Source organism: Colossoma macropomum, unplaced genomic scaffold (assembly GCF_904425465.1).
Source record: "Colossoma macropomum unplaced genomic scaffold, Colossoma_macropomum, whole genome shotgun sequence".
Classification (NCBI taxonomy): domain Eukaryota; kingdom Metazoa; phylum Chordata; class Actinopteri; order Characiformes; family Serrasalmidae; genus Colossoma; species Colossoma macropomum.
Window position 1 is genome coordinate 12,091,070 of NW_023494786.1, and position 24,791 is coordinate 12,115,860.

The 24,791-nt window shown below is 41.4% G+C and overlaps 1 protein-coding gene across 1 annotated transcript in view; it reads left to right on the forward strand.

Annotated features, from left to right (window-relative positions):
• The window catches only part of grik4 (glutamate receptor, ionotropic, kainate 4), a 300,984-nt gene that overhangs the window by 269,282 nt on the left and 6,911 nt on the right, over nucleotides 1-24,791 (forward strand). Inside the window, exons 12-16 of the mRNA XM_036560909.1 lie at nucleotides 9,171-9,284; nucleotides 20,891-21,000; nucleotides 22,009-22,182; nucleotides 23,170-23,335; nucleotides 23,811-24,036. Of these exons, the coding sequence (XP_036416802.1) occupies nucleotides 9,171-9,284; nucleotides 20,891-21,000; nucleotides 22,009-22,182; nucleotides 23,170-23,335; nucleotides 23,811-24,036 (790 nt within the window). The remainder of the gene's footprint in view (nucleotides 1-9,170; nucleotides 9,285-20,890; nucleotides 21,001-22,008; nucleotides 22,183-23,169; nucleotides 23,336-23,810; nucleotides 24,037-24,791) is intronic.

Sequence of the window (24,791 nt, forward strand, 5' to 3'; positions counted from 1 at the left end):
CTGACCACAGAAGGGATGAAGGATGGCTAATACAAATTATACATGACAGATTTATTGTGTTTCTTATAAAGTGGCCAGTGAAGGTAGACTTTATCGAGTGACTGTGTAGGCAACCACAAGTAGTATAGATAACTACAGACCAGAGGTTCACCGATCATTAACTTTTATGGCTGATTCTAATTTAATTACATCTAAATAAGGCAGTGGGTTAGGAACTAATTCTGAAACTAGTGTGGGCTAGGTGAGCACATGCAACACACTCATATTAGTACTTTCTACTAGCCAAAGATGCAACGTTTGCTCATACAACACAGCGCAACGTCCAGGACATTAATATTCACACATAGGTTTCTGATCATTTGAAATTGAGTTCAATGATCAATATCTATATCTGCTGACTGAGCAAATAGATAAACACAGTACTTCAAACTTTATTTAAATAGGGCCTAAATAAAAGAGAAGAGTTCAGATCAGAGGGTTCGGGGTTGGGAGGGCCAATTGGCCCACAGTTTAAATTCTGCAAGTTTTCCATCACCCACTTTCATATTTCTAATAGAATCAAGTTGTCAGGTATACAAAATCAAAATAATAAATGAACTGACTGTTGATTACTTGTTTGGAGCAAAATGTGTCCATTGTGATCTTGGCCCTCTGGTATTTCAAAATTATGACGTGTCGAGTTTCTAGTCCATGTCTGAACAGCTGAAAAACACATTGTATCCAATTATTTTTTAAGGGGCTCATACACACCACAGATCATGTATGAATTCAGTTTAACAAGTCACTTTGCACTCTTGGATGTCCACTAAACAGGTGCCATTTTAGCATCAGTTAGCTGGAATCAAGTCTGCACTGTGGTGTGTGGCTTGCTAACTAAGATATTGTTAGCTTAGCCAAAATGCTACAGTCCCAAACAGCTTCAATTTCGGCTTTCTGTTACTCCAACACCAGTTACTCTTAGACATTACTTTCTATTAGTTTTTATTATCTACACTTGTTTCAGCAGAGTGCCAGTTAGTCATAATCAGTCCTGTACTTTGGTGTGTGGCACTGTTTGAGTTTAAGCTAGCGTTAAGCTAGCTGATTAAGCTATAGACACAAACATCACCGACCAGGTTTAATTTTTCCATTCTGCCTTATACCAGCCGGCTGCTTGAATTCACTCCCTCATATTTTAATCATTATCATCTAAACTTCTGTTGATGCTTTAAATACACTGCTAGAAAAACCAGCATAGACCAGCATAGCTGGTCACCAGCAAAACCAGAATATGTTGTGTTTTGGATGCTGGTATGTTGGTGTTTAACGACTAATTATTGTTTTTGCTTTGATTCTTTAACTTTGCCATATACTTAGTCGAAACCCCTAACCTAAGAGCGTGCAGGTAACATGTTTATCAGTATGTACAAACCTAAGGTGAATGAGTGTTACAGGAGGAAAACCAGCTTACCTCCACTATGCCAGGCCAGCCCAAGCGCTGTCCCTCGAGGACGGAGAGCACAAGCCTGTAGATTCTGTTCAGAAGTTTAAAAGTGGCAAGCTGGGACAAATTCCCCAACCCAGCAGAGGAGGATGCAGGTCGGCTTCCACCTTCAAGTTCAGCACCACCACGCTTTCCGTCATGCCAACTCTCTCCCACATGAATCGCTAATTCTGAGGCTTTTATTACTCCACAAAGTATCTGGAGGAAAGTTAGTGCCCCCCAAATGAACTGTGTAATTGACAGTGTACTGTCTAACTAACTAACTAAGTGCACCCTACCTATCCTAACACTGGTCAACCAGCATGACCGTGCAGGGTGACCAGCTAAACCAGCAATAGACGAGACAATGAGCAGAGCTCTTTTCATGCTAGCTAAGCTAATGCTAACCAGCTCCTGTTTCATAGTTAGCAGCACTGTTTAACATTTAGCAGTAGGTAGGTACATGGCTTGACAGTTTTTACTGGTGGCAAAATCGTGCACTGCGTTCACTTATTCAGTAACCATAAAAGTGAACCAAGCTTTTGATTATTTTCAGTTTTGAAATAACACAGGTTAGCACAAAAAAAGATGGCTTCAAGTTACTTACAATGCCCACATCACCAACCCCACCACCACCACCACCACCACCACCACCAATGCCAGCCCCTAGTAATAGTATTTATGATTAGGAAATGGTTTAAAGGATTGAAAAAAGTGAAGACTGATAAAACCAAACAGTGTTTTACCTGCAGTTGTGGGCATCAGATTCTTTGAAAGCCCAGTTCAAGCGAGTTCTATTACGTTATGAATTTGAACAAAGTAAGCATCTGAGGTCAAGTAAAGTGCTGCATTTCATCACTCTCTCTACTTTCATCCCTCTAACTTTCACAACAGTCTGCCAAATCAAGCGAGGTTACCGCAATTAAAGGCTGCTAACTGTCCTCATAGCAGGCCCTGATGAAGCAAGCGATAGGCGTGTTTACTCTTCTCTCTCGGACGCAGGTCGCTCGTCCTAATGAATTTCAATTAGCCCTCCCAGCCCTTAACAGACACACACAGATGTGTTTAAAAAGGCTCAGCTGAGCGTGAAGGGTATTAATCCTGTTCTGACACCCACTAACACTCACTTGACGGGACAGAAATTTCATATGCTGTAAATTTCATTCAGCGCCGAGCCGCTGCCCTTTTCAGCTGCTGTATTATTTATTTAAAAACAGTTATGGTGGGTTGGTGATTCATTCGACTTCTCTGCAGGGTGCCAGATAATCTTAACAGGATTTGTTTACCAATGAAAGGACATTGCGGCATTCTTGCATGTTCCGGGGACGGGGTCGTAAAGTGAAGTTTTTTGTAGTTCCCGCTCGTGGTTGGCAGCGGCGGAATGAGCTTTGAGAAGTTATCTGTCTTAATTCGGCAGGCTAATGGAGGGCAAAGCCATTAAGGAAATAAAGAAAGGAGTGCCTGCTCTTATTATTGTCTCAATTTGTTCCCTCAAAGTATGCTGTATGCAAGTGACCTTGAGGACGCCCACTGATTTTAATTCTATCCCGCATGTGCACCAAAGGACAGAGGTCAAAGGGAAAAGGTGAAGTGCTATGTTCAGCTACTCGCTCGCCCCAGTCAGATGGTGTAAATTTCTGAAGGGACATACTTCGTGTTGATGGCGACCTCCTAGTAACCATCCAAAGATGAAAGGCGGTACCATTTATATTGGGCTGGATCTTTAGTTCCCACACGGATACAGATGGCTCTCCTCTCTAGTCCCCCAGCTTAGCCTGCTTTCTTTTTCTGCTGTTTGGGGATTTCTTTGGCAGCCGCAGAGAAGGAGAATGTGCCTCAGAGGGAATCTGAAATGCCACATCGGGAACTTAAGTCCATGCATTATTCAGCAGTGATAGGGCTGACTTTGATTTTTTTTTTTTCTTCTTCTTCTTTCTTTTTGGGCATCAACCCATGATTGAGTCAAAGTTGTAAAAGCGTGGAGAGGTGAAGAAAGAGTAACGTGTTGCATTATTTAAAGGAGCGCTCTCCATCAATGTAATTCCCTTTGCTTTGAACACTGGCTTAGTCCACTAATCACTATTAATATACAACAGGAGGATGAATATTTTACTGGAGTTATTGTTTCTTATTTAATTTACTGTGCACAGGACTGGTTTGCATTTTTTGTCTTTCTTCTTTTTGTCCCCTTCCTTTCAGTAGGACTGTGTTTCTTGGTATGAAGCTCCATCTGACATACAGTGTTAATCAGCCAGAGAGAAACCTTCAGGCTAGAGTTACCTCAGTTAGAAGTCTAGGAGACTTTAAGGTCAGCTTTTTTCCTAAAGTGGAGTTATTCTGGACAAGACATATCAAGGCCCTCAGGGACAGAGAGCGTGTACAGAAAGATTTTTTTTTCCTCCTGTACCTCTGAATGTGGCTATAGCAAGACTGGACTCTGTATAGCGAAGCTAATGACTTAACAGGCTACATGACAGCGCAAGCTGAGAATGAGTCATTGCAGACTTTGAACAAGAATCGGGCTTTTACGCACCAAATGTGATGCGAATAAATGGCACAAAATTGTGAAATTTTATAAAAAGAGAAATTATGAACACTAGATGCAGTGATTTTTTTGCATGTTGTCAAAAGTCACCTTTTCATTCATGTGATTCAAAATGGCCATTAAGTACAAGTTACATTTTTCATCATTAGGAAAAAAACTGACATCTTGAAAAACTGCTCCCGAAAGGCTTGAGAGCTGTAATGAGGGCAAAGAGGGGCTACATTAAATACTAAATTTAATATTTAGTTGTTAAGGCTTCTTTGTAATGTTCTGTTAAGTATATAGCGTTGAGTTGTCTTCTCACAGTGGAAGGATGGACAGAAACAGATTTTTTCAGATCTGAAGCAACAGTGGACTGATTTTCTCCTCTCTCTCAAAGATGAAAGCTTTTAGTACTGTTTATCTGATGGGGTTTTGGTGGTCTACCAGGTCTTGTGTGGTTGTTAGGAGTCGTATTTACACTGTATCTTTTAATCATTTTTGGAACTCCAGTTTTTTCCATTTTTTTTCTTTGACTTTCCTCTTCCCTTTGAAAGTAGATTATTTTATATCTAATCTCATCAGAAATATCTCCTAATTGAAATGAATAACTTGTGCTTAAGGGCAGATATGAAAATAAATAAATGAGGTGTGTGACTTTTGTACAGTACTCTAGAAGAATGTCTTCCTCAAATGATGCAGATATCCTTTTTTGCTGATTTAGAGTACCATTTTGAAAAAGCAAAAGGTGTGAAGAGTTTCAGCAGCTTGTTGAGAAGCTGAAACTTTATAATGAGCTTTCAGCTGTCCGTAACCTAGTTTGAGTCATTTTTGCAGATGCTAGCCCCACACCTGACGAAGTAGAAGAACCTACAGGGAACCAGTAGAGCCAGAGTAGTGACGAGCCATGTTGCCATGCCAGCGCCGGGAACAACAGTGATTGGTTGAATGTGTCCATTTTACCTGCATAAGTTTGACAATATTGAATAGGCAAACAAATAAAATCCTTAAAAATACATACAGTACTGTGCAAAAGTCTAAAGCCGTGGTCACACTGGATGGTCACCTCACTATTTACTTCACCAGAGTGGAGCAAAAATCTGGCGAATATGTTCAGTCCTGATGTGATGTACTTTTAGAGGGAACAAATAGTTCAGTGAACGCCTAATTCTAGCTAGTAAACTAGTTAAATAACAAATGTGAGTGACAAGCGACATTATGTTGACTGAGTTGACCACGTTGATTACGTTTTTTAAAAACCTATCTTGGTTAGAAGAAGTTAGAAGTTAGTTAGAAGAGCACATTGAATTTAAACCTACACTATGTAAGTTTCAGGGATTTGGAGACCTCTCTGGTGGAAATGTGTAATTGCATGCAATGTGTAGAAGAACATTTACTAACACTGTGTTGAAAGAGAATTCAAAGAGAACTCCTGAGGACATAAATGAATGATCTGCTATTGTCATCCTATCTATATTAGTATAATGTTGATTTACATTTGAGACATACACATCGAGCCTGACCTTCTGTTTAATAAAGACTTTAATTTATTTCAAAAAACTCTTTCAAAAAACTTCTCCTGACTTAATAAAGCTACTTCTTTCGATTTAAAAAAACAATCTTACATAGTTCAGCTATACTGTGGTATTCTATAGTATACTATAGTAACTGTAAATACTGGACTAAGACACATCAATTCAATGTATTGTTTATTTGTTTATTTGTATTTATTCTAAGGTTACTGTTCAAATAAATGTATTGACCTCCAAATAAATTACGTTTGGTGTAGAAAAGCCTTTAGTTGGTCAGAGGAGATTGATTTCTGGTCTTTTCTTTCTATCCTTCAGCTAAGTCTCAAGCCCAGTCTATATACATGCCCATTTGCTTACGATCAAACCACTGCTTGGTTCTCCTACAATGAGTAGCTCTCCAAGCCGACGAGGGCCATCTTTCTCCTCCTGTCCAATCCACAGGCTAGGAGGCTGAAACAATAAATGCTATCTGTAGTGCAGATGCTGCCTTTCATTTACAAGCTCCACAATCCGCTTATACCTGCAGCGGAGGCTTGCGGCCGCTCCCCCGGGAGTGGAAAATCCCTCACAGATGCACTTTTCAGTGCTGTTTGATTAGTCGGACCCAGCCAGCGCTCCATGCCCGCCAGGCCTGGACACTGTGTCAAGTGATTTGTCATGACAACCTGCCCTTCGCCCCAAACACACCTCTCTCTCCGTCTTCTCTCTCCGCTCCACTCCACACCGTCTGCAGTGCTCAGTCGCCAAAGTAATACAGGTGGTTATAGCCAGCTAGGTTTTTATCCCTCTCAGGCTGTGTTCATATACCAGGCTGAAATGGTACAAATCCGATTTTGTGCATTAATGTGGCACACATCTGAGCAGTGTGGGCACACAAGTCTGATCTTTTCAAATCAGGTCTGAGCTACTTCCATGTGTGGTGCTTGATCAGATACATGTATGGTTCATCTGATTTGTGGCCATGCAAAGTGAGAATGGTCAGATTGGAATTCACGTGTTTTTTATTCATGGCACACACACCATCATTCAGTGTTAATGTGGCAGCAGTGCCTAACCTGAAGTTAGTGCGTCTGACTCTTTTTCGCCTTCATCTTGCCCTAATAATGAATAGCTGAGAGCTATTCAGAGCAAATCATCTTCATGGTAAATTCTTGCACTGCTGGTTAGTTTGTTTGTTGTTCATGACAAACATGGTTCATTCATGTGACGTCATTGGTTAGGATGTGTGCATGCGGATCGTTTCAGGACATAGATTCGTTCACATTAATGACAGATTTGGTTCACCTACCTACACTGTTAGAAATAAAGATTGTGTGCAGGTACATTTTTTGTTTATAAGGTACTAACAATGTAAATGTTCCCATAAAGGTACAACAGTGGTTTTAAAGTCAAACTGTGTACCTTAAATAAGTTTTTCTCAGTGGAAAAGTATATATTTGTAGTTTTTTTCAGAACCTAATGTTTTAAAACAGAACGATAGAATAAGAGGTCTGGAGATGAGACGGGGTGTGTGGAGTCAATACAATGTCAATACAGATATAATTTTAATAGATTATGGTACAATTATGTTCCCTGACTAAAGGTCCTGAGATGTACCCTTGAGGGTCCCACCCCAGTGACAAGAGGGGTACTTCCCCAGTGACAGTTTCATAACTTTATTTCTGAGAGTGTACACGAATGTGAACCATCAAGCTGGAAAGATCAGATCTGAGCAATTGACCAATGAGGCTTGAAACGTAGACTTAGCCATAGGTTCTCAAAGAAAGTACAGATTCTAAATGTTCAGTTGAGACTTTGTTTTTTGTTTTTTTTTGTTTTTTTTTGGTAGAAAAGCAGATACACTGGTAGGTGCCCGTGCCTTGTTTCTCAGGGGTGGGGAACTCCAGTCCTGGAGGGCCAAATTTTTGCACAATTTGGTGATTTTCTTGCTCAAGCACACCTTATTAAACACATCAGTTAATTACCAGGCTTGGTTGGAGTGCAAGAGCAGGACAATCACCACACTGTGTTGTACTCCAACCCTCAGTTCCTTACCCCTGTTGCATCTACACTTGTTGGCCATTTTAACAGAAACACCTGCCATATACATAGGTGAACTCTGTAGATTTACAGTTACTGACTATTCCCTATCTGTTGCTACACAAGCTTCACCCTCCATCAATCGAAAGGGACGACCAAATGACCCCCACTAACTAGGGCTATAAAAATTTGAATGTCAGACAAGCCAATGTGACAAATATGGTTGCTTTGTAGTGTAGTAAGCCAACAGTCACGTAATATTTATCGGACAGTGATATAAGCAAGTTTAGTTGCTGCTACATGGCTACTGCAGACAGCCACTGCCAGTTACAGGCTGTTTTTACACTTTCACTGATACAGACACTCTGTTTTAGCATGTAATGACGACAAGATTTCGTTGGTGTGGGTTATTTAATGGGAAGGTGCTTTTAAAGAGGCCCATATACCTTTTTTCGACAACCATCTTGTGACCCCCAGTTTGAGAATCACTGGTTTCTAACAGTGTGAGCTTTTGGTGTTTACACAAACATTGTCAATCTACAATCTATTGCACATGCTATGAAGAAGTGCTTCAGTCTGTTGAACCTGGCCCTAGGGACTGCTACCTTCTGCCTAGCAGCTGAAATCTATCATAGAGAGGATGGGAGGGATTGCTAATGATCCTTACTTGTCCATCAAAAATGTCTGAAAGTAATCTTACTGGCAACAATAACAACTTTTCCTTTTTTTTCCCTTTTGTCAAATTGCCATACCAGGCTGTAAGACCAAAACAGACTAAGTAGCGCTATAAAAGAATGTCAGGAGTTTTTGTCAACATTAAAAACATTTAGCTGCCTTAAAAATACAATCTCTGAATGCATTTTACTGATTGCCTCCGGGTTGTTGTCAAAACTGATGTTCTTATCTGTCACAGTTCCCAAATAGAATAGAGGTTGACCAACACTTTGATAGTTGTGCATGGAAAAAAGATGAACAATAGTGTGCACATCTTCAAAATGTACCAACAAGGTGTTTCTAATATAGTGGGCAATAAAAGTACCACATGGCACTACTGTGTCAATGTCACTGAGAATGGTGAACTTTGTGGTCATTTTACATTAATGGATGGAGTAGAGGGTCTGACAAATTCTGCAGCAACAGATGGGCTGCAGTCAGCAATTGTACACCTACAAAGTGCACCTATAATGTAGGGCTTTCTGATATAATTGCTGATGAATGTAGGCACAAGGTATTGGTGTCTTAATAATATAATATAATAACATAATTTCAAAAGTATAAAAGTCACAAGTACAGACTTGAACCTTTTGATACAGAATGTAAATGTAACTTATGTATAATAAACATATAGCATTGTGTAATTAACATGTTAATTAAATGTACGTAATTACATTATGTAATTGATGTACATTAGTTTTTTAAATACTATAGCAAAATGTAACTCTAGACTCGTGTTAAATAAACAGCTTTCTGACACCAAAATTTTGACACTCATGACCTTTTTTTCTCCACTTAACGGCTGTTGTTCTGTATTTCACTGGTGTGACCCAAGTGTCACGTCTCTGCTAACAGCTGTTGTTTGTGTGTGCACATGTGAATGTGTCTGCATGTGTGAATGTGTGTTTTTGTGTTACAGAAGGCTGACCTGGCTGTAGCTGGCCTGACCATCACGGCCGAGAGGGAGAAGGTCATTGATTTCTCCAAGCCCTTCATGACTCTGGGGATTAGCATCATGTACCGTGTGCACTTGGTGAGGATAAGTCGCTGACTCTGCTACACAGATACTGCCCTCACCTCACACACCACTACCTCTACAGAGCTCTGCTGCCAGCCACATGGTCAGCAGCTTCTAAAAAGAGAGAGAGACAGTACCAGTCAACAGTTGGGACACACTTGATTGAATGCATGTTTTTCATACTCCTAAAGTGAAATTCACTGTAGAGAAACTTACTAAAGATATTTCTTTACAGTAGTGGTGAAAGGAACCAGGGGTCGTTATGTCTGCAACACAAATATAGACATTTTATCTACTGTCCAAAGTCCATCTCCACACTTTGTATATGTAGTGTTGATAACGGGAATGTATAGTGCAATCCATGACTCAGACACTTCAGGAGGTGGTTTGGGACACGTTAGAGATGCAGTTCAGTGTAAATCTGTTTTTTTTTAAGCTGCATATGTAGTATTGACTTCTCCCAAATGGAGCTACATTGTGAGAATTAAACTGCACACAACAGCATAAAGCTGCCTACAACAGCTCCTGTCGCCTCACACCATAAGTGTCATAAAAATGAAAGGTTTTTATGACTACAGGGTTTCTCCCTTTAGTTCTTATAAAACACATAACCGCATAGAACGACATTTCTGCCATGGCATCATCTCAGAAGATTCCAGAAGAGAGTTCTGCAGGAGAAGCATGAACTATGGGAATTCTGCAGCAAAGGCAAATTGAATTTGTATCTGTCTATCAGAGACGCGTTTATGTGGCCGTATGTAAATGGAATGTGGATAAATCTAAACATTATCCAGATATGAGATGCATGAAATGACAAGTGTTAATAGGTTTCTTGATCTAAAGGCTTGTGCTTAAATGTTTGCGTAAGTGAAGGGAAAGCCTATTTATGAAAATATTTCCAAAAATTAGTACATCGATCAGGCATAACATTATGACCACCTCCTTGTTTCTACGCTCATTGTCCATTTTATCAGCTCCACTTACTATATAGGTGCACTTTGTAGTTCTACAGTTACAGACTGTAGTCCATCTGTTTCTCTGCATACTTTGTTATCCCCCTTTTACCCTGTTCTTCAGTGGTCAGGACCCCCATGGACCCTCCCAGATCAGGTACTATTTGGGTGGTGGATCATTCTCAGCACTGCAGTAACACTGATGTGGTGGTGGTATGTTAGTGTGTTGTGCTGGTCTGAGTGGATCAGACACAGCAGTGCTGCTGGAGTTTTTAAACACCTCAGTGTCACTGCTGGACTGAGAATAGTCCACCAACCAAAAATATCCAGCCAACAGCGTCCTGTGGGCAGCGTCCTGTGACCACTGATGAAGGACTAGAGGATGACCAACAAAAACTGTGCAGCAACAGACAAGCTACTGTCTCTGACTTTACATCTACAAGATGGACTGACAAGGTAGGAGTGTCCAATAGAGTGGACAGTGAGTGGACACAGTGTTTAAAAACTCCAGCAGCACTGCTGTGTCCAATCCACTCAGACCAGCACAACACACACTAACATACCACCACCACATCAGTGTTGCTGCAGTGCTGAGAATGATCCACCACCCAAATAGTACCTACTCTGTGAGGGTCCATGGGGGTCCTGACCACTGAAGAACAGGGTAAAAGGGTTCTAACAAAGTATGCAGAGAAACAGATGGACTACAGTCTGTAACTGTAGAACTACAAAGTGCTCCTATATAGTAAGTGGAGCTGATAAAATGGACAATGAGCACAGAAACAAGGTGGTCATAATGTTATGCCTCATTGGTGTGTATATATATGTCATAGACAAAGCCTGTGTTATTTTGTAGTTTTGATGTTTTTACTTCTAAAATCTGGAAAATAGTAAAAATAAGAAAACATTCCGCGAGTAGGTGTGTCCACACTTTTGTCTGGTATTGCAGATGGAGACAGAGACAGATTAAGGGGATCCATACAGGGACAGGGATGTAGGGGTAACAGTAACAGAAAATATCATCACCACAGACTCTTTTATGCATAATTATTGTTTGTTGTGTATATATGTTCAAAATATGCAGTAGACATGCACTGGTAAAGTTTACTGCATTTTGAGGTGAAGTAAATCGCTTCCCTCCACAGTTGTTGGTCATTTTGGGGACATGTCACTGAAAGAAAAAAAGCAGGATTTGTTGGTTAGTTCTGTGCCCCAGTACGGCCTAATGTTGACTCAACTGCTTAAAATTTTCAGCCAACATAATTATCTCCCACTCCCATCCATGTTTTTGTCAACCACTGTAATAATCTCTCACTAGATATGTGTGTGTAGCTTGATGCAGTGGCGGGTCTCGAAAATACTACCAAGGGTGGCAAAGGGCTGGCAGGGAGTTTCAGCAGGGTGGCAATATCATTGTGTGAGTGGGGGTGGAGGGATGGCGGGGTGGAGTGGCTGATAAAGAGAGGTTGGACAATTGTTCTGCAGATCACCGATAGCGAACCCACTTTCCTCTTAACCCCTTAAAATCCCAGGCTTATTACATACTAAGTCTTATTATTCAGTAACTACAGGGGCTCCAATGCAAACTAGTTGAGCTATTCTTCGGTTATAGAAGTGTGTAATAAAACTTTGGGAATACCAGTGGGGCCCTGGCCATTCAAGGGGTAACACAAACAAATCAAATTTCAGGGACCACCCCTTTTAAACCTCACATGGCATAACACTAGAGAGCAGAGACCGTAGGGTGTCCATCAGTGGTTTCTGTGTTGGTTAAATCTCAGCATATCGATGCTGTCAGAACATTTACATTTTTTTTTGCGAATTTGAAAATGCCAGCTGTTCCTTACTTACATTCCTTACATTTAGCGCCAAATAGATTAATATAAATATTCTACAGAAATGGCTTAGAATAAATCTTGTTACTTTATTTTACATTAAAAAGGAACAGTGTTTTTTCTATTGCTTGTAAAATTGCTTTTTGAGAGAGAAAAGGTTTTGTTCTAACAGCGACAATATATGTATTGATGTCTTTTACCACAATCTAGCATGTTGCATTGCGATCTTTTTCAATTATTATCCAAAAATTATAGTATTTCGCATCACATCAAAGACCAGTGGCGAACCGTGACTATTAAAACTAGGCCTTCACTTTGGGCCGTACATGTCAAAACTCAAAACTTGATTAGGCTGCCACTCTTGTTCACAGTCAGAGACCCATCTGGGACTTCCAGAAAGCCTACAGTGACTTTTTTCTCATGTTATTAGTTGATTCCTCTGTCACTTTTTTGTAATTATGCTAAAAGCTCACCTTTGCATTAGGACTTCTCTTCAGCTGTTAAAGGAGAGCTCACTTGATTATAGCTGTCTTGATGCCACAGAGAAAAACAGTTCCTGATTTGCCAGTTTTCCGCTCTGTGTTTGCAGAATTGAATGCTTTTGTTTCCATCCAAACTTAACAATGAAACAGTAGTAATGTTGTAATACTTGCAGAGTTTAAATACAAATATGATTCTATTTAAAAATGAAAATGTATTTTTAGTTTTCAGAAATCATTCAGCCTTCTCTGAAAGCCTAGGAGGCCCTGAAGGTTCACCTCTGTGGTGTACATCATATACAGTATATATATACTGCTAAAGATTTCAACATCCACCACTTAAAACACCCCGGATCTGTAGGATCCTCTCGCTCTGGAGCAGATGGTGTGCCAGAGTGTGAAGCAGCTGATAAATGTGATGCTTTCCTTCCCAATCCCGCGCTCCCACTGATTGTGACTTCTATCTAATTCACACCAATAACACCCTGAGTTAAAGTACGCAGCGGCACTGGAAATCCAATAGCTCTTTTATTTTTTAAAGGCCTGCGCGCCATTAATCAAAGCCTTCCCCGAACCCAAGGTGACACACTGATCTCTGCATTGGCCACAGGCCGGATGGAGCTGCTTTGGCACGATCTGAGCAAACATTAATGTGGTGTCCCAGTAGGGTATTCACACACGCTTCCACACACACACATAAACACCGCAAACCTCCTTCCCCTGCTCACATCGCTAATAGGTGCGGCTGTTCTGTTTGGCCGAACAGTTGGAAGAATCGATAGCAGCAGGTGCGCTATTAGCCTAGATGCTGCAACACCTCTGTGAAAGCTTCTAGCATTCAAAACAGCACTCATCTGTATTCCTGCATGCTGATGCAAACAGGATACAAACACACATGTACACGTTTGTTTTCATAACCGGTCAGGACATGGGGACATATACATTATAACATTATACATATATATGAATCATACTTAGTGCTCATTCATCCAGTAAAGCAATTAACATCCTACCATGTTCTGTGGCATGTTTAAAAATGATGAGCAGGCCCAGTTGACAGTGAATTTGGATGGAGAAGGGAAGAGGAAAAGATCTAAGTGACTTTGAAAGAGCGTTTGTTATTAGAGCACGGATGACAGGAGCTTCAGTCACAAAGACTGCTCAACTGGCTAGTGTTTCAATAGGGACAGTGACTAAAGTGACATCTGCATTTAAGTCTTTGGGAAAGACATCAGTAAATAGAGTTGGGAATTACGGTCGAGTGCACATATTCAGTGACTGTGATGCAAAGAACAGAAGAGCAAGTGAGAATGTCGGTGCAGGACGTGATCGGACTGCGTCAGCAAGGACAGTCCATCCACAACTACTTAGAGAAGGATGTTATAGAGGGGCTTCAGTGCATAAACCTCTTATTACAAAGATGAGTGCACATTTGGGAGTTCAGCAGTATAAAGGTCATAGTCACTGCTCTACAGAGATGAGGAAACAATGATATGGTCAGAAGAGTCACCATATTCTCCACAAGTTGGCGAATGCATGTGGGGATGACACCTAGAGAACGATACAGGAAGGCTTGACCCTTACAGTGACGGGGTGGGGTGGCTCTGTCATGCTTTGGAGGCATTTTACTGGCATGAATTGGATCCACTTGTCCCCTTAGAAGAAAGGGTCACTTCAAATCAATACAGTCTGTAACCTAGTGACTGATCACTTTTATCCTGTGATGAAACATTTCTAGAAACATTTCAGAATGATAGTACCCCCATTCACAGGGCTCAAGGGGCCACTGAATGGTTTGATGAGTATGAAAATCATATGCTATGGCCTTCGCAGTCACCAGATCTCAACTCAGTTGAGCACCTGTTGGACTGACATATTAGTGCTCTCCACCATCGTCATTAAAACGCCAATCGAAGGAATATCTTTTGGAAAAAAGGTGTTCCATACTTCCAGTACAGTTCCATAGGGTTGGAGAGTCTATGCCAAGGTGTTTTGGCAGCTTGTGGTGGCTTTTGGCAGGTTTTTGTTGTTTAGTCACCCATCTGTATATGACTGTCTATATGTAATAGAAATTAAGACTAACCCTAAACCTAACCCCAACCTTATAGGAATACTCCAGTGTTTTTCAGCATAATCTCTGTCTGGCATATCTAGAGCCCATATGTTGAAATCAAGACCTGCGGGCCAGATCAGGCCCATGACATAATACCTTCCAGTCCACAAAATTATTTTAGTTTTCTATTAATGTAAGCTGATTTCACATTGTGCTGCACTACAGTCCCCAGCATGCACTGCAACATCATAATCAACAATCTATGGGACACCAGTCATATCAACCACTCTAGCTGTGTTTCAGCTGCAGTTCAACCAATATAAACACTTAGCAGCTCAGAAATTGATTCTAAGAATTAATGAAATTATAGGAAAGAAAAGATGGACCTACATCCTGAGGACATTTATTGAGATTTAATCATTATTTGTAGCTTAGAACCCAATGGGCAGATGTTTTAGTGCTTTACAGTGTTTTTTTTTGCTCTTTTTTGAGTAAAATGGAAAATGTTGAAAGTATTGTCTGTGTTAATCAGCTGTATGCTAGATGCAGACATCAGGTTAAAAAGAACATTCCTTTAACTTTATTCCTTTATCTTCAGTAATCAAAAGAAATGGTTTTGCTCATTCAGTTTTAAGCAAATGAAACATGTAGCTTTTTTAAAAAGCACATTACAAAGTTAAAACCATTTTGTTCATCCTGACAGTTTTTTTCTGGTTTTCCTACAAAGCCAGGACTTGTATAAAAACAAACACCCACCCACACACGTTCAGATACTCCACCACGCTGCTCCCTAAATCAGAGCTGGAGAGCAGGAGGGAGGAAAAAGAGGGTGATTATAAGAGACAGGCTGCTTGTGTGTAAGAGAGAGAGAGAAAATGTGATGGAAAACAATGGCGAAAGACAGACGCAGACAAAGAGGAGGGGAGAGAGACAGAGTCAAGCAGGAGAAAAAAAAGAAGCAAAAGAACAGGAGTAGAAGTAGAGAAGACAGAAGGCGAATGCCATGCGGTTCTGACATAAGTAAATCAGGGCGAGATGAAGTGATGAAATGCGCTTGTACGGCTCTGTGGAGCAACTGTAGCGCAGCATAGAGTCTCTCCACAGCAGAGCTGTGTTCCACTCTGGCCCTTGGCAACCTCTCAGCTCCTCTCTTATCCAGCACCCTTAGCCTTAGCCCGGTCGTTCCATTCAATATCTGAATAGCTTGCGCTTGTTTAGATCTAATCCACTGGCTATTGATCTTGCGCACCACCGATCCTTACAAGAAATCCCTTTTTGCTTATTCCGAGCTTTAAATGAAATTTTGCAGCTGATCAATAATGATAGAAAATGGAATAAAGCGCGGCCTCCAGCCTTGTCATCATTACATGTTGGAGAATGCTGTTTTTATCCATCGCAGCGCGCAATGTGCCGTGTTATTGTGTGAGGCGACACACAGTGGACCATGACCAGTGTGTGATTGAGTGCACTCCATGAATGTGGTATTTATTATAGATGCAGCAGAAGTGAAGAAAGTCACTGCTTTAAATTCCCTAGCTGCTGCCGCTAGCCGCCACTCGTCCGATGTAAACTGAGCGAGTGGCCTATGTGAAATGACGTCTGTCTGTAAAAGTGAGAGAGTGAGGATAGAGATAAAATGACTAATTAGTTAGATTAGCTAATTGAGGGGGCTGGGCACGGGGAGCAATGGCAGATTCATGAGTTACCCTCAGAGGAGTTAGGCCCAGTCGCCATAATGGGGTGTGTGTTTGTGTTTGTTTTTGTACATTTTCAGAACAAAAATGTCCTGACTTTGTAGGAAATCCAAAGTAAACTAATCTGCTTGGTCAGGAGCTGTACAATTTGTACTTGTAACTTTGTAAAGTGCTTATTACAAAAACCTGTATGGTTTTCTTTAAACTAAAAGGACAACACTGTTTTTAGTTACTGAGGTTAAGGTTATAGTTTGGCTTGAAATTCCTATTACATGTACAGGAATATTGAAAAAATGTCAGAGACCACCATTTAATTTATTCAGCTTTCAATCAATACAAGTCATTCATAACATATTAATAAAATACATTAACACATTGCACAAATTACACAAAAACATCCAACACTGAGTGTAATATCAAATGTCAGTATTTAATTTGTTTTTGTGCACCTACTGTCGCTTTAACTCTTCCATCTTTACAAACTTACAGACACCATTTCCAAGAGACACTAATATTCACACTCAAGCAACTACCCAAACACACCTTAGCTGTCTTGCAAATTTGTGAGTCTGCAATAACAAATGTAAAATGGTGAAAAATAAGTGAAAATTGTGTTTCCAAACCTGGAATTCAAATGTGGGACATAGTATAATCCTCTATCATGATGCTGTATATTAAAAAAGGATTTTGTGTGTGTTTGAGTGTTTGAGGGGGAGAAGCAGAAAAAGAATAACAGAAAGAGAGAGAGAGAGAGAAAGAGAGAGGCCCTCTGGCCTGCAGCCCATAAAGCAGGACACTCGCTCTAGGCCTTTTCTCATCCTGGAGCCACTCTAGCCATGACGGGTGTTATGTTCCCATTGGCCACACGTTTTTCAAGGTGTCAAGCATGGAGAAAGGGATTCTATCCCTCCAGCCTGCTCTCCTGTACCACAAAGCCTTCACTCCTGCTGGCTGACCTGAAGCACAGTCAGCAGGACAGCGAAACTGCAGAAGCATTTCACACATGTTCGTGTCTACTGAGGCCTAGACTGAGAGGTTTTTGTCATTTTATAAAAAAGTAATGGCTCTGGAAACCAAACGGCCCCCAAAGCCTGGCTGTAGATGGTGATGAAGGGCCAGATTGCTGTTTACTTCCTGTTCCTTCATCAGCTCCTTCCCTGCCTCCTGCGGCTGACACCAGTGCAGGCGTTTATTTTGACATTCTCAGGCAGCGTTACTCCCGGAGAAGACATTTCCTGTCGTTGTCGCGGAGAGAAACTTTTTGCTGCACACCTCCAGCACACACAGCCAAAGAAAAACATGTTACGTAAGAGCCTGGAGATATCTGAGAGCCCGTGCTGGACTGGACAGAGTGGAGGCAGATTTGCCCTCAAGTTACTGTTCCTTTGGCCGGCGTTTGATTTTACAGCTGAAAAAGTCTGTATGATGAATATTCTGAAAAGGCAGGTTCGGCTCTCTGACATCTTGCACATCCAGTAACTCTCTGATACCACACACACACGTTTTCTAAGCTGCTTATCCTCCTGGGTCAGGTCGCCAGTCCATCATCAGGCAGACACACAGACGTACGCATTCAGTCTCTAGTTCGCCTGATAGCACATCTTTGGTCTGTGGGGAAAAAAACAGAGCACGAGGAGGGTCACACACACAGACACGTGGAGAAAATGCAAACTCAGAACACAGAAAGTACCCCGGGTTGCCCAGCTGGGGAATCGAACCCAGGCCCTTCTTGCTGTGAGGCGCTAGCGCTATCCCCACCATGCTGCCATGCCACTGTGATGCCCACCCTGTGATCCTGGCTGACACATTCATTATATATTCACTTATGGTCTTTATGAACATAATTGATATCACAGAGTCTGCCACAGAATGTGGTCGAGATTTTATCTCCATGTGGCATAAATAAACATGAAAGACTGCTGTTATCGAGCAGTTCACAGTGGGCTTAAAGCCCCAGGGAAGCTGTGTTTCCATTTTAAATAGGTTGATCTACTTCTTGTGGGCACACAATATATATAACCTTCCGATGTCAACTAAATGGGTGCAAAATTCTCCTAATCTTGGGTCATGCATAAGTAAGCAGTATCCCTACCATTCAAAAGGCTGTGTGTTATAAGTTAAAAATTACATATGCAGTGCCCCCCGAAAGTATTTGGACATACTTAAAAATGTAGTAAGTTCATTGTGTGAGGAAACAAAATGTCAACCCAACTGGTACTAATTTTAAATAGACCATTCAAGTCATTTTCTTTTATTAGTATTCTTTTCAAAAAGGCATCATTGTTTGAGGGGTTTCTTTGCAGACCTCTACACGTTTCTATCTAAAATGCCTTTGTATACTTCAGAGATCACGATCCCATCAGTGAACACAAGCTCCCCAACACCACTGCAAGAAAAACAGCCCCAGACTTTAGTAGCCTGGTTGGAATTCTCCACACAAAGTCTTATGTAAAAGTATTTTTCCCTGGAAAACACATTTTATGAAGTACCCCAAAGAACCAATCATTAAAGTGTCTGAATACTTTTGGGGGCCACTGTATTTGGAAACTATTCCAATATTGAATTGTATCAGTACCACCCAGCACTATGCTTTGCTGCACAAAGTGCTTTCAGTCTTCATGTTGTGGTTCTGCATTGCTCGGCACTGAACGCTGAGTAAACGCGAGTATCACAGCACACATTAATGAACAGCGTGGGGCACTCTCACTCTCTGTGTTCTGCTGCTCATTCCAGCTGGCTTCTGCTGCGCTGCTGCTCTACTACTTGCTGCACTTTGTTGATTGCGCCTTTGTGTAAACTAAAAAGTGAGTTTAGAGAAGGGCTGTAAACAAAGCGCTTGCTTCAGCTCGCAGCAGATTGCCGTAGTGCTGAACTTGAGTCAACAAACCCTGTGAGCTCCATATGCGAGCCTCCGTCAGTGCCGCTTGACAATACAATTAGGGTTCCGGCTCACGTACAGAACCGCACTTGCACGCTCGTATGTACAGTATACTCGCCCAGATCTCTCCTTCTGTCGCTTAATGCAGTTGCTTAACGCTGTTGGTGCGAGTGATCGTTGACAGCTCTGATGCTGCTCCTCAAACGGCTCGTTCTCGTGGAGTGCCTGAGCATCCTCTGCAGACAGGCCTGCTTTAATTCACAGCTGTAATTACAGCTCTCCCGATCTCCAGCTCAATTCTTATGTCGCTCAATTACACTAATATGGGGGGTAATTACAGGCACATTAATGAATTTTTGCCTTGGTGCAGGCCCAATTGCAGAATATTTAATCATCTCAGCAGTATTAGAAACCTCATTTTTGTGCTTGAGGTTTCTATGTAATAGTTACAAATTGTTAATTATGTCATAAGATATAATATTCTAATTTTAAAACTGCTTATGCCGATTGTAATTAAAGGGCCCCTATACTTTCTTGTATTTGCGTTTTTTCCTTGATGTCCACTTATGACATTTGTGTGGTTTTATGTAAACAGTCATAAATCATTTTTAAATGACCATTTTCCAGCCTCTCTTTATCCCTTAGAGTTAAACAGGCTGTTTTTGTTATTGTGCCTCATTCAAAAAGAAGTCTAGGCTGAAACACTTCTTATAACTTCAGCATGAATAGGCAGAGCTAAACTGCTGTAGGCTGAATAGGCAGATGTATGTGAATGCAGTACGTTTTAAAACTTTAGACAGTGTTTACAGACTATATCACTATATAACTTTCATTTAAAATGGATGAGAAATATTCAGTCATGGTATGGGTCCTTTAAAGCTCCACCTCTCTAAGGTATCTGCAATGTATATAGTATAGAACCCCGCTGGTGCTGTATAAAAAAAAATAAGGTGTGGGAACAAGATAATCAAGTCGTGGCCACGACTTAGTAAGGTGTAGGAACGAGATCCTAATGCGTTGCCATGACTTAGTAAGGCTAATGCGTGAGCACGCATTAGGATCTCTTTTTTTGGGAATAAGATCTTACACTCATTATAACTTCAGTGTAGATGGGTGGAACTAAATTGCTGTAGGCTGAATAGGCAGATGTATGAAAATGTATTGGCTTTCAATGACATCACAAAACCAGTGAATTCACAATGGACTACTTTTGCAGCTTAGTTTCCATATATTCACTGGGGAGTGATTGGTATGTTGTAAGACTTTAGCAATGTTAACATCCTATATCAAACTCTTTCTTTCAAATAGATGAGGAAAATTCAGTTTTCCATGATATAGGCCCTTTAAAGCTCCATCTTTCCAAGCTATCTGTAATGTATATAGATTCAACTCTTTCACAGCAGCTGCCTCACCAATAAGAGACTGTTAAGTTATTGCCAACCACTAGTTGTACATGTAACTGCAGAAGGACCAGGCTAATTGGTTATGACTATTGTGCAGAGGCTGTTTTCCTGTTCTGTTTCTACAGTAATTGGCCTTCCCATGCTCACCAAAGAACAGGCGGCAGATAGCTAAGTGTTTTCTTTTAGCCATGCAAGCAAGTGCAATTAAAAAAAAAGCCCATTATCCCCCTGGATGTCTTGGCAGTTGAAATAAAACAATACAAAAAAGGTCACCTGCCTTGGGAACCTGCCTTGAGTGTTCCAACACTCCTTTTGTCTATTTCTAGGGAAGAAGACCGGGGTATTTCTCCTTCCTGGACCCATTCTCTCCAGGGGTCTGGCTCTTCATGTTGCTGGCGTATCTGGCAGTTAGCTGCGTGCTCTTTCTGGTAGCCAGGTAACTATCCAGCTCCATGCTGACACCTGCTGACCCAAAGAGGAACCGGTGCAATTTTACTACACTGTTAAAAATAAACAGCATCAGGGGTGCCAAATCTATAAAATAACAGTCATTTATTTCTTATAAATACTGTCTTTTACTGTAATTCACCAGTTTCCCTATTTCAACTAGTTCTGATATACAGTATTCTAACAGAAATACAATATAAGAACAGAAACAACCATTAAAATAAATGCAAATACCTGTTAAATAAAGATGATTACTTGTTTTTGTAAATTTGCATTCTATTTCTGTAAATTAACAGCAGCAGTGTTAAAATACATTGTGTTTTGCATTTACATGCAATTAACATTAAAAAAAAACAGATTAACCATTTAATTAGCATTAGCAGTACTTTGACAGTGAAAATATTTATTATTTAGTTATTTTTACAGTGTACGTAAAGAAAATCAAGAAGGAATACTATACATCATGATTTCTATTTTTTGTGGCCCTTCAAGCTACAATAAAAGAAACTGCTGCACTTTTGTCTTTGATACATGTTTTATCAGTCCATGGCTGAACGGTGAGGAAATTTTAGTCATTTCTACCCAGCTGAACAAACTCATGGCTGTGCATGCTGACCTATGGCTCATTCCTTCTCTTTAAAACACTGTGTATGTACATACACATATAGATGTGGAAATATTTGCTCTTCAAAATTGAGCTTGTGATGCTTTCCTTGTCATGCAAATATCGGACATAGAGCGCAGTAATGCTAGGCTGTCATACTGCTGAGGGAGACTCTGTTCTACACTCTGCAGCACACTCTGCAGAGTGTCATTATAGTGCCATCAGTCACAGGCAGGCCCATGCACTCCACACTCCTCCTCTGGGACTGAAAAACAGGTTACACAGCCACCAGGGACTGCAGGTGACTTCATGCTTTGTCAACTGTTAAAGTTGTTCCTGACTAGCCCGTGTTTGCCTTTTCTCTTGTCTTTCTTTTTTTCCCTCCTTCCACAGGCTCACTCCCTACGAGTGGTACAATCCACACCCCTGCCTGAAGGGACGCTGTAGTCTGCTTATTAATCAGTACTCTTTGGGGAACAGCTTCTGGTTTCCTGTTGGGGGGTTCATGCAGCAAGGCTCCACTATTGCCCCCAGAGCGCTCTCCACACGCTGCGTCAGTGGAGTATGGTGAGAGTGCACACACACACAATCGCTCTCTTGCTATCTCTCTTTCTCTAAATACAGCTTCTTTCTCTGCTCTAACGCCAGTGGCCAGTGGTCTGTAAGTAATAGACATGGTAGATGTGAGCAGTAAAGCTGCACTTTCGCTCGGCCTGTCTGTTTTCCTAACATGTTATTGTGCTGTCGGTTATATGGATCGTTCAAACCACTGCGCGCCAAGGTCAGTGGAGAATGATAAGATGTGGTTCTCATTCAGGTTCCGATCTCACAATAGCATAAAGGGTCCTTGTATCCCTCCAGCACTAAATTAAACTGAAATACATTATAGGACAAATTTTATCACAAAACTACCATAAAACAATGTCTCAGACTTCAGGTATCGCATATATAACGATTTCACGTAATAACTTTCTGTGAGGGAACTTCCAGAGGCATTAAACTCTTCAGACGTCTGGTTCCTATCACCACCACTGTGAACAAATTCTGACTTGCTAAGTGTCCCTAGAAGCATTTTAGACCAAACCACACTGAATTACTTTATTTACATCTTAACCATTTAATTATGCAGAAATTGTGCAAAATCGGTGGAGTTGCGTTTTTTATAATAACAAAAACAGGTCGTGACAGGTCGAAGTAACTCAGGGGAAATCTCCATAGGAGGCTGTTACTGCACCAGAGTAGGCACATGAGCAGTGAAGCTCATTGAACTCAAGTTGACTACCGAGCTCTGTTCCTGGAGCGAAGCTGAGCTAAGTCTCACTGAAATATGTTCTGAAGAGTGGCCATATAAAACACAGTTATTCTACACTTGACCAAGAGGGCACTTGGACAGTCTGAGGACAAAAGGACAGGGGCCTGTGATATAACTGTGTCCATGCCTAATTAAGTTTAATCTGGGGCTGGGAGACTAGACTCCAGAGTTCTTTGCTGGATCTATGTCTTGGTCTGATCTGCAGTTGTTTTCCATTCAGTTTTCTCTTTGTCGATGTCCAGGTGGGCCTTCACCCTCATCATCATCTCTTCCTACACGGCCAACCTGGCCGCCTTCCTCACTGTGCAGAGGATGGAGGTGCCCATCGAGTCCGTAGACGACCTGGCAGACCAGACGGCCATTGAGTATGGCACCATGCACGGAGGCTCCACCATGACCTTCTTCCAGGTAAGTCGTCTTTCCAAGGGCACAAGCACGACTGCTACAGCAGTCCTCGCAGAATCAATGCCATGTCAGCAGGCTTATCAGACATGTCACCACTGCTCTTACCTGCTCAGGCTTTATCTGTTCTCTGGCTTAATGTCATTGCCATTCAATATCTTTGCCCTCTTCAGAGAGCTCCTCAGCCTCTCACTGTGATTTTTTTGTGTGTTTTAAGTCTGTGTGGCTTCACCTGCTTCCTAGTGGAGCCCTGCCTGTTTGACAGATTCACAGCAGCCCTGCTCCATCACGCCCACTCCAAACTGTCAGCATATCATCAAGTCTTTGATTAGTTACATCAGTCATGCTGCCTGAATGTACAAGCTTCGGTGAATGTACAAGCTTGTTGGTCCCTGAAGGGGAGGCCGCAGAAACAGCAGAATTTCTCATGTATGTAACCAGGCGTGAAGAGATGCTAACTTGTTCTGTTTTCTCTGGTCAGAACTCCCGTTACCAGACGTACCAGCGCATGTGGAACTTCATGCACTCCAAGCAGCCCAGTGTGTTTGTGAAGAGCACTGAGGAGGGCATTGCCAGGGTGCTGAACTCCAACTACGCCTACCTGCTGGAGAGCACCATGAATGAATACTACCGGCAGCGCAACTGCAATCTCACACAGATAGGGGGCCTGCTGGACACCAAGGGCTATGGCATTGGCATGCCTCTGGGTGAGGTCCCTAGGTTTAACGAGATCTTAGCTGGTCACCTCATGTTTGCTGCAGTGTTGTGAGGTCAAGAGACAGTAGATTTTGCAGGCACACACAAACTGACTGAACTCTTTAGCTAATTGAGAGGATTTTGGAAAGGAGTTGGAAAACACTTCCTGGAAAAGGAAATCTCATTGCTTGTTGCTTTACTTCTACGATACTCTCTAAAACCCACACCGTCTTTAGAAACTGAGAAGTGCAAGGAAAATCCAGTAGTCCTCTCACTGCTTTATTTGGAACGAAATAGCCAGTCACAATAAATCAGTTACAAAGCGTGTCACTAGTCCATTCTTGGAGCAAAATGGCCTGTTATGCTGATTAACATAATGAATGGCTGATGCTATGTAAAATTGAAGGAACTAGCCAGTAGAAGCGGTCAAAAAAGAGCTGCTTCTAAATAAAATCTTTATAAATAAAATGTAAATCACACAAAGCTGTTTCTGAGCGGCCTGTGTAAGAGAGGTTGGTGAGGAGAGGTCTTTCTTCTTCAGCATGGGGATCTTTATCCCTCAGTTTCACGTTAGGATAATTAGATGCTTGCACAGATTACATAAGACGTTTATGGTGATGTTTTTGCCCACATTGCACTGCTCACATTCGCTGTCATGGTTTCTCTGGTTGGTCTGTGCCCTTTTCTGTTTACGCAGGTTCAAAGGTAAGCTAAACCTTGTCTGGGTTACATTATTTGCTAAAAATCACTTTAATATGATATCAAA